A 16,580-nucleotide genomic window follows, 5' to 3' on the forward strand; every position below is an offset into this window, starting at 1 on the left:
AGATTTATCCTCACAAGAAGTAGCTGGTTTATTTCCAGGTTACAGCCACACTTCCCAAAGTTCCTCTGGGTTCTGAGAACTATGCCAGCTCACCTGTCATCTCCATTCATTTTCTACAGGACAGTCTCATCGAACTCAAGGAGTCTTCAGCAAAGGTTTGAGTCTTTTAAAATCATCATGCCTAAGTAAATCAAAAAATTCTTTACTTCTTTTATTTAGTAGATTCCGTAGCCCCAATACATTCATTAAGCTAGGATCCACGAGAAAAAGTATTCTGCTTATTTAGAATAACCTCTAAAAATACCTATCACAAACTGACACAACAGATGATACTGGTCTCTTTTAAAGAAATTGTTATAAAATGTGTGTAATGTGGCAACATTTCTATAATCTCTCCTTGCCTGCTGTGTTAAATGCATTCTCCTTTTATGCTTCAAAGACCTGGAAATAAATTTTAAGTTTTGGACAAGGAGGGTGTTGGTTTGTTTTGGGGAGTGTGCTTATTTAATTTCTCAAAACAAATCTGCCAGGCTATTTTCTGACTTTTTTTTAGACAATCCAAAAGACCAAAAAGTAAATTTTATTCATTCACGTAACTGCTCTAAAAACTGAGCCTATCTCAGTCCATAAATTTCTCTTCTGCTGAGCTAGCTCTTTGGTAGTTGTAGCACAATATCAGGGCATGTAATCATTCCCCTGGAGGGGGAGTACTCAACTTGGTGGTTGTGTTTACATGTCAGTATTAATTCTTATTCATTACTCTACATTCCTGAGAATTCTGCTACTACAAGTAATGTGCAGTTTGTGTATGTTATGACAGAGATCATTTCAGTATTGTAGTTGTATTGTTCGTTATTCATGTTATCTTGTCTTACACAATTTGTACCCTTCTTTACTTGGATTAAGGAGCCCCGGTGGCTCAGTGGTTAAAGCAATCGACTGCTAACCGAAAGGTGGGCGGTTTGGAACTACCAGCGACTCCACGGGAGAAAGATGTGGCGGTCTGCTTCCGTAGAAATTTATAGCCTTGGAAACCTGTGGGTTTGCTATGAGTCGGAATTGACTCAATGGCAGTGGGTTTGGTTTTGGTTACTTTGATTTTCTACTTTGCTTCCTCTTGTATCTGCTAAGTATGATTGCTTACTGGTGGACCAATTTACAAAATAAAATTCTGAAACAGAGCCAGGTGACATCGCTAATGGCTTTTAGGTCTATAGCTTTATAGTGAAATGTTTGTGGATGTTGGGTAAATAAGCACTCATTTTTAACAGTTAAGATTAGCCAATGTGCCTGTGTCCTAAAATTGTAGGATTGTTTTTAGAATATACTGTATTAATCAAGAAAGAATATCAGCTGTATTGTGAGCACTTTCTTTTAAAGTAAAACTTTTTATTGGCTAGATTAAACCTGCATTGCGATGTAGTAGGTTTCTGTAACCTTTTTGAGATTGCGTGTGTCAGTATTAACTTTCAACGCGCATGTGGGCTAGTTTTAATTCATGGGTTAAGTTTTTAGTATTTTCTGAAACGTGCTTAGAAGCAGTTTGAAACCTGCTGTTAAAGTTAACTGGATTTTTCTAATCTATGATAAAAATAATGTTACTTCACTTTTGTGAAAGCCTTTTTGAAAATAAAACCTGTGAGATAACTTAGGTTATCTTACTTGGTGCTTGTAACAGCACCGTGAGGTAGATAGGGCCTTTGGTGGTGTCTTTTTGACAAATAAGAGACTGAAAAAGTTCTTGAAACTTTCCCAGTGGCCTACAACGTGTTAGTACTAAAACTGGGAGTAAAATTAAGATTATTCTTTCTTAGCACCCATTTCAGCATAGGTTGAAAGGGTTTCTAAGTGTGTTTATTTTAAAATGGTAGTGATCCAAGTCAGTGTCCACACCCCCTTTTTAAAGTGATGATTTTGTGGGTAGTTAAAATTCAGTAGATTTTTGCTATTCAACCAGAAAAAAGTGAAAATGGCATACGAATATATTTCTAAAAATTATATGAATCATAACCACGTTGTTGATCCTTAGTGCTTCACATGATATCTGGCAGTATGATTAGGTATTCAGTAAATATTTGAAATGAACTCTTAAGCCTTTGGACTTTGGTAAAGCATCCAAAGTACTGGTTTCATCACAGCTGATGTTGCATTTTTACATGTCTAAGAAAATTTAATAGCATATTATTGCTTTAGAGAACAAATTTTACTGGAATTTGAATGATCTCTAAAATTGATTATCTATAACCTCAGTGTTTTGGGGGTAGCTTGTCACCTGTACATATAAAATTCTTTCCCTGCCTTAGTTTGAGTTTTTTAGTTGTACTTTGTCCCTGGCATTTTCTGTTATTATTTTTACTTTCTAATCTAAGGTAAAAGTAATACATGAATTCAACTTCTAAAGTGGGATTTAGTAGTTAAAGGGGAAAAAATCTAGCTTAGTATTCAAATCTTTGTCAGTTCACCCTCTCCCCCAATTTCCAACTGGCATATTTCCAGTTTTGATCAGTTGTGTTTTGACCTACTAATCTTAGCGGCTGTATTTGATGAAAAAAGTATTAAGAACATGTTCCTCTAATCAAGCTTCTCTGTAATTTTGAAGGGCAGCACCTTAACAGAGAATTCTGCTTTTAATTCTATTCACCATCTGAAAATAAGGATGTAGAGACACAACCAAGCCTGAAAAAGTCAGGCCACTTTTGTATATTGCAGCCTGAATGAAGTCACTTTGTCACTTTGACAGTGTTCCCTTAAAAAGATTTTGAAAATTGGTTAAATTTCTCTTTTGGCCCTAATGATCCCAGTGTCAGGAATAAAAGCAAATCAAAAACAAAATCCAACAATGCTATGAATACAGATGATTCATTAACGAATCATTTATTTTATTTGGCAAACATGTATTATACTATGTATAAAAGTAGAAAAAATACTTGGCTCCTCTACCATACCAGAAACTATGTTATGAACAAAAATAAATATCATGAAATTCATAGAGAATACTTGCCACAAAAAGGCAAATGTAAAATAATATAAGAGTTCTCAGGAAAGGGAGTCGCAGAGTTGAGGGAGGGTTGAGTGCTGACGGTTTTGAGCTGTCTTTGAAGGCTAAATAGGATTTCAAAAGATGAAGAAATGTGAGTGACCCTTGCAGGTGAAGAGAATTGCTGGAAAGGGGAGGGTGTTAGAGAGCACTAGTGGTCATGGCATAGAGTGCACTGGGTTACCATGTAGAGGATATATGTAATTATGAAAAGATGAGGAGAGCTTGGAAGCCCCAAACTAAGGACTATATATTTTATTGAGTAGGCAATGGGACACTGTATGTTTTTGTGGAAAAGAATATTGTGATCAGAGGTATTCTTAGAAGGACAGAAAATAAGAATAGAACTGGGGCATTTCTAAACTAAGAATTTCTGATTGTATATTAATCAAGCTATTTGACTCTTTAGGAAACCCTGGTGGTGTAGTGGTTAAGTGCTACAGCTGCCAACCATAGGATCGGCAGTTCGAATCTGCCAGGCGCTCCTTGGAAACTCTGTGGGGCAGTCCTACTCTGTCCTATAGGGTCGCTGTGAGTCAGAATCGACTCGACGGCACTGGGTTAATTTGACTCTTTAGGCCAAGAATGAAATATTTATTTGAACATTAATGCCAAAAGTAAGTCCTAGAAAAGGTTTTTCAATTGCTTGCAATACAGAATTCAAGTTAGGCACCTTTAAAAACTTCATTCTTACAGAGAACATTGGTTCGTGTGTATATGTATTTGTAACCACAAGCCTTTCTTTCTTTTATCGAGAGAAATTAAGCAATACTTTTCTTAGAGAAATTTCCTTTGAGTATTGCAATAATATATTATTTCTTATCAGTTTCTTAACTAATATTAACTTAAGATGTGAATAAACCTCACAATTAGAAAGACTGAAATGTTATTTAAGGCATACCCAGCAAGAGTATCTTTTCGACAAGCACTTTTATGACTGTTTCTTGTTCTCTTGCTGCTTGTAATTAGTGAACATTTTGTGTATTTCAGTCGGTCACCAACTTCTAAACATTGAAATTTTAAAGATTCTACTTCTGCATTGCTATAATAGTATTTTGGAGCTAACTGAATTGAAAATGTTTGGTGCTATTAAAAAAATTGTTTCTTAATTCTTAAATCTTTTTTTCATGTATTCTTTTGAATACCAAAGAATTTCTTTGTGTACAAATATTTGACTTTTGACTATTCTGTTCATCCTGAGGTATATCTAGAATTAATATAGTTATATAATGAGTCATATTCAGTGTATCTACTGCCTCATACTTTTAATGTCTTCAATTAAACGTAAGCTTATAGCACAGTTAAAAATGCCGTAAGGTTAGGTATCTGATAATTTCCTGATTACTTCATAAATGTTTTCTTTTTTAATGGATTTCCATATTTACAACTTGCATAAGTAGGATCATCTCTCAATTCTTCAGAACTAGAATATCCAGTTTCTGTGATCTTTGGCTGTTTTATTGCCAGTGGGCCTTTGGCAGCGACAGAATAGGCAAAGGAGAACATTGGTTCATCATTTGCAGTCTTTGAGTTGTTTCATCATCTTCAGATGATGAGAATGACCAGATGGTTTTCTGAGTTATTTAGAACCATCAAGACAAATCTTACAGTCAGTTGAAGTAGAAAATATGCTGCCTGTACATTTGTAAAAACAGTTTAGGGAAGTCTATGCATGGTTTATGCTGAGGCAGAAAAGACCTTTAGTAAAGTCATGGCTAGGTCCTGTTTTTTTTTTTTTTTTTTTAATCTTTACTCACTGTTACCACTGCCTATCAGTGGATGGTAAAACTGCTTACAGTCCCCATGATTGTTTAGAGACATGGACCTTTTTTACAGTAGCGAAAATTCAGTCACTGTTTTTCACATATGAACTCTTGTAATAGAGGTTATAGATCTTCAAAATAGAGCTATAAGGAGAACGCTAGCTTGTGAATTTACTGAGTCTCAGTTGAGACAGTAATGAACTGAGTTTAGATGGTAATTTTTAAAAAGGAAAAACATGGAAGCTTTGCATAATTTGTGCCATAGCTTTTTCTTTACCTCTTGTAATCCAGACAGCTGACCAGTTTTGGCTTTAGGTCTAACTACCAATCGTCTTTCATTAAATAAATAAATAATACCAATACTGGAAAACTAATAATCTTTAGTAATATTGCCTTAATTTAACAGCTCTACATTAATCATACTCCTCCACCACTGTCCAAGAGTAAGGAGAGAGAAATGGACAAGAAAGATTTGGACAAGTCAAGGGAAAGATCCAGAGAGAGAGAAAAAAAAGATGAAAAGGACAGGAAAGAGCGGAAAAGGGTTTGTAACCTTCTATAAATTAGTTTGGAAAACTCATTATCATATACAGTAGCATGGTTGTTGCCTTTATTTTTTAATACTGGTTCGTTCCATAGAAGTCTGTTATTTAGTGTTTTACCTGGTATTTTAGCCCTAAAGTGTGCAACTTCTACAGTAACGAGGATCTTCAATCTAGTAATCTCTACCAGCTCTGCTTGTCTTTCATGCCATTTTACCAAGTATGTGAAACTACCACGAATAATTCTCCAATGCTAGTTAGCTGTGCTCTTCTAGTGTAAAAGTAATACCTTAAAACAAAAGCATAAACCCTTGATCAACGTAGTTCACAATTCTTGGTTCTAGGATCATTCAAACAATGACCGTGAAGTGCCACCGGACTTAACCAAGAGGCGTAAAGAGGAAAATGGAACAAGTAGGTAGACTTATTAAATACCTTTGAAGCAATCAAACTGAATTGGAAGAGGCTTTCATGATTCTCTTTTGTAATTGTAGTGGGAGTTTCAAAACACAAAAGTGAAAGTCCATGTGAGTCTCCTTACCCAAATGAGAAAGACAAGGAAAAAAATAAGTCAAAATCTTCAGGCAAAGAAAAAGGCAGCGATTCATTTAAATCTGAAAAGATGGATAAAATCTCCTCCGGTGGCAAAAAGGTAAATTAGGAAAACAAAAGAATGATATATTTTTTCTTAAAAAATCAACTCTTTAAAGAATTTAGCATGTCTTGAATATTTTCCTAGTCAAACAATCTTTTGTTAATTATTTCGGTGTGGGAAGAAGAGACATTGAGAAAAAGGGGAGGTTATCTGTTTCCAGGACTTGTGCCAGCTCAGTTCCAAATTACTGGTAGGTAGAGTTTTTTTTTTTTTTTTCAAACAGAGCTTACCTCAGAAATTCCTTTCCTCTCCATTCTACTCCCACCTATTTCCATTCTTTGATTTTCAGCTTTTCTTCATATCTTTTTTCTCCACCCATTTTTGCTTTTAGTTTCTCTTATGAGATCAAAAGATGGTCACATGTGTTCTCTCTGACCATCACTTTGTCGTAAAGCCTTCGTGAGCCATGATTTTAAATGTATTTTTATAACATTTTTTAATAAATTAATGTGTTTGCAACCTGTGTTTGATTTTAAAATTAACTGTAGGGTGTATTCCCTTAGATACTAAGATATTATATCACTTGGATGGTATTAAAAATAGATCTCATGTATCTGCTAAAAGTAAGCAAATCATTACTAAAGTATAAATGTGTAGTGTTTATAAAGCATTATCATAGAATATAAAATATATGTCATATTCATATTTCATAAAAACAGTTTTAGAAAATTATAAGGTGAAAGTTTTAAAATTTCTGTATATTTTAAAAGAGACTGTTCTTTGTAAATAAGTTTATTTTTAGTAGTGGTAAAATTCCACGTAACATGAAATTAACCATTTTAAATAAAGTGTACAATTCAGTAGCATTTAGTACTTTCACAATATTGTGCAACTATTCCCTCTGTCTAGTTTCAAAATATTTTATCACCCCAAAGGGAAATCCTGTATCCGTTAAGCAGTCACTGCCCATCACTCCCTCCTTTCAGCCCCTGACAACCACTAATCCGCTTTCCATCTCTATGGCTTTACCTGTTCTAGATAAAAAAAAAAAAAGATAGTCCATATAAATGGAATCGTAATATGTGACTTTTTATGTCTGGCTTCTTTCACTTATCATAAGGATTTATCCATGTTGTAGCATGTATTGGTACTTCATTCTTTTTACGGCTGAATAATATTCCATTGTATATGTATACCATATTTTATTTATCCACTCGTTTCTTGATGGACATTTGGGTTGTTTCTACCTTTTGGCTATTGTGAGTAGTGCTGCTATGAACATTCGTGTACAAGTATTTGTTTGAGTACCTGTTTTCACTTTTCTTGGGTATATACCTAGGAGTAAAATTGCTGGATCAGATGGTAATTCTATGTTTAGCTTTTTGAGGAAACACCAGACTGTTTTCCACAGTGGCTGTATTTTGTATTCCCACCAGCAGCATACGAGGGTGCCAATTTCTCCACATTCTTGCCCATGCTTTTTTTTTTTTTTTTTAAAATAATAGCCATTCTAGTGGAAGTGAATGATATCTCATTGTGGGTTTGATTTGAATTTCCCTAATGACTAATGAGGAGTCCTGGTGCCACAGTGGTTAAGAGCTTGGCTGCTAAGCGAAAGGTCAGCGGTTCGAATCCACCAGTCGCTCCTTGGAAACCTTATGGAGCAGTTCCACTCTGTCCTATAGGGTTGCTACGAGTCGGAATCGACTTGATGGCAAATGGGTTTTTTGTTTGTTTGTTTGTTTTAATGACTGATGATGCTGAGCATTATTAAATGTACTCATTGGCCATTTGTACATCTTCTTGATGAAATGTTTATTCAAGTCTTTTGCCCATTTTTTAATTGAGTTGTTTGTCTTTTCGTTGTTGAGTTGTAAGAGTTCTTTATATATTCTGGGTATTAGACCCTTATCAGATATATGGTTTACAAATATTTTCTCCCATTCTCTAGGTTGTCTTTTTACTTTTTTGATGGTGTCCTTTGATGCACAAAAGTTATTAATTTTGATGAAGTCCAGTTTGTCAATTTTTTTCCTTGTGTTGCTTGTGCTTTTGGTTGTCATATTAAATAAGCTTTTAAGGAAAAATTTATGACAGGTGAGTGTTGAAATGGGTTTTTGAGCTAATTTTTATATTTGGTATTTCCTTCCCCACCCAATTCCACCATTCCTTATAGGAATCCAGGCATGATAAAGAAAAGATAGAAAAGAAAGAAAAACGGGACAGTTCAGGAGGAAAGGAAGAGAAGAAACAATATCCTTTTTGTTTTCAGTCAATGTAACGGAAAACTTTGATACTGGTCATGTTTTAGAACTATACTCTTGTAGTAGGTGGTCTAAATGCTTAAGTGCTTCTTAGCTTTTAAGTGGTCTCTCTAGTACGGAATCCGGAAGTGGGAGACTTTGATGTTCTTGGTTTAACTTCTGTAGTGACTGAGGCTGTTTCATGCTACCAAGGGATTTAGAGTTCCTTAGGCTGTATTATCACTGAGAGGAAGAAGGACCACAGACAGTTCCTTGGGCTGGAGACATGGGGAATAGAAGGGCAAAATAATGCCGATGACAAGCAGAGCTGGTAGGTTGTGGCTACCAGGCTGGTTGGAGCCAATGAGGCCTGCACGCTGAGGGATTGAACTAAAACGCAAAATACCATTGTTTTTTTTCAAAGTTGCTTTCCCTTAATTTGTCATCTACTCATAAGTCTTCAGACAAGCACAGATAATGAAGACTTTCCATCAAGGTGAGTGTTCTCTCGCTTTTTATTTAAAGGTAAAAACATAAAATGAGGTTTGATAATGTTGAAGAAACCAGGTCCATTTTGCAAGATTCAGCTACTTGAAATTTGTACCTAAATATAATGACCACGCGTTTGGGTACAGATGCAAAACAAGATTCATTTCAATTATTTTTAAGCTGTTTTCATTTTAAGCTTGCCAATTAGCTGCACTTTTTTTTTTTTTTAAGTACCAAGATGTATTCAAGAACATCTGACTTTCTTTTTCCACTGGTTCCCATCTTCTCTGGATACTTAGTTACCTTTTTAATGTACCTCTAGCCCTGCAAAAGGACCTGTGGTGGCATGGTGGTTAAGCGCTCGGCTGCTAACCAGGAGGTTGGCAGTTTGAACCCACCAGCCTCTCCGTGGGAGAAAGATGTGGCAGTCTGCTTCCATAAACATTTACAGCCTTGGAAACCCTATGGGGCAGTTCTACTCTGTCCTACAGGGTTGCTATGAGTCAGAATTAACTCGACGGCAATGAATATAGCCATTGGTGGTATCTGCATTTTATAGGTGAAGAAATAGACTTGGAGAGGATAAGTTGGACAGGGTCATGGAGATATTACTCGACAGAGCCAGGACTCAAATCTAGGTCTTCTAAAGCCTTCGGTGTTTCTTCCTTTTTTTAATTTTTTTTTGGCTTCTCATGCAGACATGTTATCCCAAGGTTTTTAAGTTTTTGTACCACTTTTTCTACCTCTGCGCATATTTTGCAGTGCGGAAACCTTTGGTCTGTACTTTTAGTTCTGGAATTTAAAATATATGGCTTTGTTTTCAAGATAATTCACTTATACCTTACATGAAATTTCCAGATACAGAAGCTTACCTTTTTAAATACCAAAATGGTATTTCATGCGAAAGGTTTTTTTTTAACCATCTTAAATAAATCATTTGTCCATCTTAGTGGCCATAGTGATCAAAACTTTTTTTGAGCACTTAGATCATCTTATGAATACCTGTTTTTGCTTGATAATGCCTTGGGATTACTGAGGTATGTAGAATCCTTTGCCTCCTACATTTAATGGTTCCAGGTGGCTATATTTGAAGTTGTTGACTCAAGTTTTTTCATAGCCCGTTTTCTCTGTTCCATGTTAGCTGTCACTTAATGATATCAAGTATCCTTGCTGTCTGTGTTGTTGTTAGTTGCTGTTGAGTTGATTCCGACTCATGGTAACCCCCTCACCGCAAATACCATTTGCTGCTTCTAGTCTTTTATGAAATCGGATAGATGACCAAGGCTGTTAGAGTTGTTTGAGAAATGTCTGAGAACCAGCTCTGTACAAGGGAATGAGCTTTAGGGTATGAATTTTGTAATACTTATTTTGGCTGCAAAACTGGTACTTGAGGTTGCCAAATAGGTAACCTCCTGATCAGTGGTGTGGTTTTACGGCTTTATTATTCTGTGCGTGTTAACTAAGTAGTAGAGTAGGGTAAACTAGAATTATGAGAGGGCATTTTTAATTTCATAGAGTTTTTTTTTAATTAGGAAGATTATATAAAAAAAAATCGTTGCCCATTCTTCAATTGTAACTGTCTCCCAAAATGCCCTACCTCTCATATCTTCACTAGGAATGGGCCTACCATTGTCACATCTCACATCTTTCACTGTGATTTTATACTCTCTCTTTACTTAGTACCTAAATATTAACCTTTGGTATGTGAAGATTATGCTATAGGTTTTTTTTTTTTTTTCCTTTGCGTTTTCTCTCATGTTGGCCGTGGATTTGTACTTTACTTTTCTACAGAATTTTTCAGGACCAAAGGCATGAAAAGACTGGCCATGGATTGGTGTTTGGCTAGTGGCCTTGTAGCAAAGCTTCTAGATTCAGATATCCTTTTAAAATACATTTAGTTTGATGTTCACCCTGTTAAATTTCTTGCTGACAACTATGTACTATACTTTTCTTCTTAAGTAGACTCTAGTTTTTTGAGGCTCTGGTTGATTCTTCCTTTTTCTGGCTGCTTCCTATCTGGATACATTCTAGGGTTGGTCAAGTGTTTTCTATTTTTCTTCCTTTTTGTGTAGAGGTCTCATCATTTCTCATTGGCACCATCTACCTATAGGCTACTTCTAAATCATTTCCACCCCGCTCCCTCTTTTATTTATTTTTCATCCTATGGGAAAGAGAGCTGCTGCCTATTTCACATTTCCATGATTCAGAGATGTCATTTATTCTAAGACTCATTGTTAGTTTCTAGAACATTTTTTGACAGGAGTGGGTAGAGAAATAACATTGATTTCTAAATATCACCCCGATTTCTGAGACATTAAAATGATCATATTAGAACTAAGAAAATATGGTATACCAATATGGCTCAGATTAAATTACTTGCAGTGTTATGTCTTCTTTTCCTGTTTCATATTTTTAGTTACAAAACTCTTTTTGCTTATCCTCCGAGTTCTGCATCTTCTGTTACCTTTTATTGCTAAAGTCTTCATCCAGATTCATCTTGCCACTCCTTGACTAATCACTTGAACATCACTGGCTGCTTCGCCTTTAACCCAGGGCTTTGAGCCAGTTCAGACTGATTCAGTCATAGCCGCTGAAGCGAAACTGGAACAGAACCGAGTTTTTACAATTTGGATGATCTGGAACGATAACTGGAACTGGAAAAATTACAGGTCGAAGCCCTGGAATGGTAGACTTGGAAGAGGCGTAGTGAGCCCATTGAGGAGCCTGATACATGAGTTTGGATTATTTGCAGGACTGTGGAGAGTGACACACATTCAAAGCAGTGTGGTCGGCCGCTATCTTTTAGCAGGACACCATTGTTTCTGACTCTGCCCAAAATCCGTCTGGCAAGAAATTTGGTTGCTATTATGCAGCACATACACTGCTCTTGTTTTCAAAGAGGGAAATTAGGTTTCTAGCAGGGCTTCGACCTATAATTTTTCCTGTTTAGGCCATGGACCTTTTTTTCAGTGCAGCACAGTCAGTCCCCACCCAACCCACAACTGGTTTTGCAACTCCTGCTTTAAGCCATTGTTTTATTCAGTCCATACTTGGAAACTGACCTACCAAGTGCTCAAAGAGTTTTAAATTTAGGAATGTACTACCCGGTTGAGGCATAGCCCTAGATGCTGGTAATATGTGTTGGAGTAGGGAATGTTTGATTAAGTTTCTTTCTAATTGCTTACACATGAGCTTGCCTGCAGAGTCCTAGTCACTGATTCCTATGTATGTATGAGTATATATAAGATTTTATTACATGGTTGCATAGCCCCCCTCCCTAGATTGGGATCTTTTTGAAGGCAATACCTGCATCTCTTCTTTCTAATCAGTCAACTATTTTTTTTGTATTACTTGCTATGTTTCAGATACTCTGTTAACTTTACGTAGAGGACCACCTACTCCCGAGGTATTAAATGTTTCTCTTTGGTATCTGGTGTGAACATTGATGAGGAGGAATATTGGCTTTTATTTTCTGCTATTTTATCAAAAGAAGGTTCAGTTTATTTATAACATCTGTTAGAAGGGAAAGCCATACTGATTAAAAAGAAGTCACTTTGTGTGCTCCAACATATTTTTTGAGGGCAAGCTTATTATACTTTCATTTTGGTCTGTATGTAGTAATCATTGAATGTATACAAAACCTTTGTTAGGAGATTGAAATGTTGATGCAAACCATTTTTCTTTTCATTATCATCCCTTATTTAAAAGTATTGGGTGTGGGTTCTGTGCACTGATATTCAGGGCAGAAGGGATTTTCTGTTTCCTTGCTTTTCCACTTAAGGTAGACTGTAAGGTGCTCTTTTTTTTTAATCTGGACATAGGCACGAGCACTTCAAAAAGTCTCCCATGTCACATTGACCCCTGAGCATGACTGTCCCCTGTACGCACATTTATTCTGAGCATAAAATTAAAAAGTGTGTGTGTGTATAAAGGCGTACCTTTGATAAGAAGGCTGATCTTATATATACAGCTTTTCTGCCTTGATCACTGCTCTAGCTGTTCTTTTCTCCAGATCATCCTCCTTTCAAATTTGCTTTTTGCTGTCACAGCTCTCCATAACGTTATTTAAAAGCAGCACCCTCAACTCTCAGAGGGTACTCTTTGAGGGCATTTCATGCATAGTTTTCTGATTCCTTGACAGAGGAGGAGAGGGCATGATAGAACATAGGGAAATGATAGCCCTACTGATAGAGCAAGGCCTATTTCTGGAAAAAAAAGAGAGAGAAAACCCAGTGGCCCAAGATAATTCCCAATATAAAATGATGTTTACAAGTAGAATCTTGTCTCAGCAGATTAGAAAGCCACATTTTGTTTAAGCATTTCTTGTGAACATGGCATTACCAATGCAGTTTATAGCACCAATAGGTAGGTGTCCATTTAATAGGACAGGAGACTGTGAACTGAGCCTGCAGTAGAAAACACTTGAGAAACATCGATAGTCCTAGGTATGAAAAAGAGATCTGTGTGATTCTTTACATTTACAGCCTGTGCTTTCTTATTCACAATGGTTAAAGTGGCACATATTTAAAACAATAGTTAATAAAAATAACCTTTGAAGAATGTTGAGGTAATGTGGTATGGTATAAACTCAATGAGAAGAAAACTACTGCTCTGCTGGAAGATGGAGTCCCAGTGGCTGAGCGTGACACTGTTTCATCACTGTGTGACTTTCTTCTTGACAGCACCTAGCTCTTTTTGAAGTTCACTGAACTTGGGGCAGTTTTCAAGTTTGTAATCCTACCACTTGAGCATAGTTTTATAAACATCCTCTGGGCACTGCTGAGAGGCTGACACCCAGTATCCTCTTTCCACTTGCTCTTGTGCTTGCTGATTTGTCATTCCAGGGTATGGACAGACCCCTAAGCTGAAGGTCTCCCAGAGGAGGATGCCAAAGCTCCATGCGCCACTCTCAGAACGATATCTCCCATAATTAAGAGCTTCTGGTGCTGTCCACTTAATGGGAATCTGCTTTAAGCCAGAAGATGAATACACACCACCATCCTCTTGACGAGACATTCCAAAGTCACTGATTTTCAGAACATTATTTCCGCCTCCAGGCAGTTTCTTGCAGCAAGGTCCCTGTGTATACAGTTTTTATTGGAGATACGTCACCCAGAAGCAGCATCTAATGAAAATTTCACTAAATGAATTTTAGTTCATCCTTCTTTCCTCAGAAAGGAGAGAAAATCGCCTCCTGGAACCGGTTCCATAATGATGTAGATAGGCTGTCTTTGTGTGCAAACTCCTATGAGTTTGAAAATATTGAAATGATCATATTGCTTGAGGATTTTGGCTTCTTGTAAAAAAGTTAATTTCTGTTCCTGGGAAAGAGCTTCTTTACACATTTTAACAGCAACAGCAATTTTATCCTTCAATGTGCCCTTAAATACGTCACCAATATTTCCCTTGCCCAGTAATTCTCCCAATGTGACATCTTAATGATTGAAACCCATTTCTTTTCCTCATAGGCATAGCCATACTGATACCATGATGCTCTTTACTGGAACATTCACCTTTATTTTTCCAATTTTATTACTGAGATGAACTTCACATAACAAAATTCACCATTTAAAAAGTGTATATAAAGAGACCTTGTACCCATTAGCAATCACTCCCAACTCTCCTCTCTGCCCCTGGAAACCACTATGAATTCTTTATGAATTTGGTCTATTTTGGACATTTCATATAAATGGAATAATGCAATATGTGGCCTTTTGTTTCTGGTTTCTTTCACCTAGCATCATGTTTTCAAGGCTCATCCATGTCGTAGCATGTATCAGTACTTCATTCCTTTTTATGATTGAATAATATGCCATTGAATGAATGTGTAACATATTTTGTTTATTCATCAGTCGATGGACAGAAATGATGATTTTTAAGTATTAAAATTGTAAGTTCAGCATTAGTATATCCACAGTTACAATTGGTAATGTCAAGATTGTTCACGGTGTGAATAGAACGCTTGTGTAGAAACAATATGTAAATTATTTGTCAGCATTTTATGAAAGTGTGATGATTTTCTAAGGCCCCTTCTTGCTCTGATTTTATCAAATATATGAATGTAGTATTTTCATCAATAAAGGTTAATGCGTTAAGCATTAGTTTAAAATTTGAATGAGAACAATGTTAGGCAGATATGAAATTATTTGCCACATGTTGTAATGATCATGTTTTGAATTTATTTCAATATGCAGTATTTGAAAAATGTCAATACATAAAGGAAAGAAAATGAGTATAATTGAGTCAATATATTTTTAAAGCAATTTTTGTAATTTAGCAGACATTGCATCTTAATATAAGTTCCTATTAAAATTGTGTCCTTGTAAAAAATGTGATGGCATCTCTCTCTCTCTTTCTCTCTCATTTCTTTTCTTTGGCTGTTGGTCATATGAAATAGCTTCCTTTTCATTGCTCCATGTTCTGTTTACTTTTGACAAGCTACTGCTTACCCCTGTGGAATGTTTTATTTCTGGCTTTTTCTTTTTCTTTCCTCACCCCATTCTCCCCTCCCTCTCACATGAACAAAATACTAAGTGTTCTTTTTAAGTCATCATGATGTCCCTGTCTTTAATGGTTTCTAAGACTGGACAGTAAGAAATACGCAAATATTTTATCCCTTTCTGGGGACTTAATTCAGGCATTTGTTATTGATGGAACTCACTGACTTTTCTTTCTTAAACCAGTCAATCCTCTCTTCTTTCTTTCTCCTTCCTTCCTCCCTTTTCTTCCCTCCTTCACTACTTCCTTCCTCCCTCCTCCCATCCTTTCCCCTCCCTCCTTTTCTGCCTGCCTTCCTTCCTGTCTATCAATATAATCACTTTGTTTCTTTCAGGTGAGATTGGAATGAAATTGTTCAACTGTGACCAGAAATTTATTTTCCTGAGTAGATTGCCGAGCAATTATGAATGAAGAGGGCCCATTTTCATCTCCTTAAATTATTCAGTTATCTGCTTTATTGCTCCGTGCTGAAAACTTAAATTATTGAGTCGTGCATTACTGTATTTTAACTTGTTGCTTCGTATCTACATGTTTATTTTCAGTAAATGGCTGAAAGTGTTAACTGTTCAATATTTTTAGCACAATGTGCTGCCTACAGTTCCCAACAAGCAAATAAGGTTACATATGTACAGAATTTCACTTAAGGTTAACTAAATATTGCCTGGTTTGGTTTTTTTTTTTTTAATCTGAAATGCTTTCTTTTTATTGGTTGAGACTGAAAATAAACAATTATGGAACCATTTTGAATTTACCTCATTTTAAAACTCACTTTTAATTTATTATTTGGCCTCTTTTTTAATATTAGTCACTAAAAACAAAGTGGGAGCAGTGTCTTATGCAATGCTTAGGAATCCTTTTATATAGTACGTGGACAATATTAAAACCTGTAAAAAAGAAAAAAAAGTACCAGCGCTCATTTGTCCCTTGCCATGTTTTTTCTTGTAATTATGTGAGACAAATCGGGGTCGGGGGGAATCAGAAGTTACTTGTGTTTTAATTCTACAGCTACAGGAGCTTTGTATTGCTGAACTTTCGTCTGGAAAAGTTTCACAGTGACATTTTTAAAAGAGAATTTTTTTATCTACTGAATTATGCCAGTGTAACCTTTTTTCTAAATAAACAATAGTTTTCTCAATTGATTGTACATCGTTGTGTATGTTGTTGCTTATTCAGAATACCTCAGCAAAGATAACTCATAAGGATTCTTAGTACATGGGCTACAGTGTTTTAAAATAACATGTCCAGTAATATTAAAAAATTCTCTTTGATCACCTCTGCGGTGGGGTAAACTGTGCTGAAATCATGCCTAGAATTATCCATTTAGTTTTTCATTCCTTGGAACCAATGATACCTTGCCTATTAAAAATTGCAGAGAATGATAAAAAGGATGTAATTTGCTGAGAAATGCTGAGC

At 36.0% G+C, this 16,580-nt stretch overlaps 1 protein-coding gene and 1 pseudogene across 8 annotated transcripts in view; one reads left to right on the plus strand and one right to left on the minus strand.

The window, feature by feature from the left end:
• THOC2 (THO complex subunit 2) overlaps nt 1–16,282 on the plus strand; it is a 112,789-nt gene extending 96,507 nt beyond the window's left edge. For 2 of the 8 annotated variants that reach the window (XM_049871368.1, XM_049871371.1), the window contains exons 33-39: nt 39–155; nt 5,207–5,344; nt 5,687–5,756; nt 5,837–5,994; nt 8,114–8,190; nt 8,631–8,676; nt 13,514–13,657. In XM_049871368.1, coding sequence (XP_049727325.1) covers nt 39–155; nt 5,207–5,344; nt 5,687–5,756; nt 5,837–5,994; nt 8,114–8,190; nt 8,631–8,658 — 588 coding nt within the window. In that variant the 3' untranslated portion in view covers nt 8,659–8,676; nt 13,514–13,657. The other 6 variants (XM_049871373.1, XM_049871374.1, XM_049871370.1 and 3 more) reach the window with 5 other exon arrangements.
• On the minus strand, nt 13,407–14,122 carry LOC126068673 (tyrosine-protein kinase Fer-like; annotated as a pseudogene).
• Nucleotides 16,283–16,580: the final 298 nt, after the last annotated feature.

This window comes from Elephas maximus, chromosome X (assembly GCF_024166365.1).
Source record: "Elephas maximus indicus isolate mEleMax1 chromosome X, mEleMax1 primary haplotype, whole genome shotgun sequence".
Classification (NCBI taxonomy): Eukaryota; Metazoa; Chordata; class Mammalia; order Proboscidea; family Elephantidae; genus Elephas; species Elephas maximus.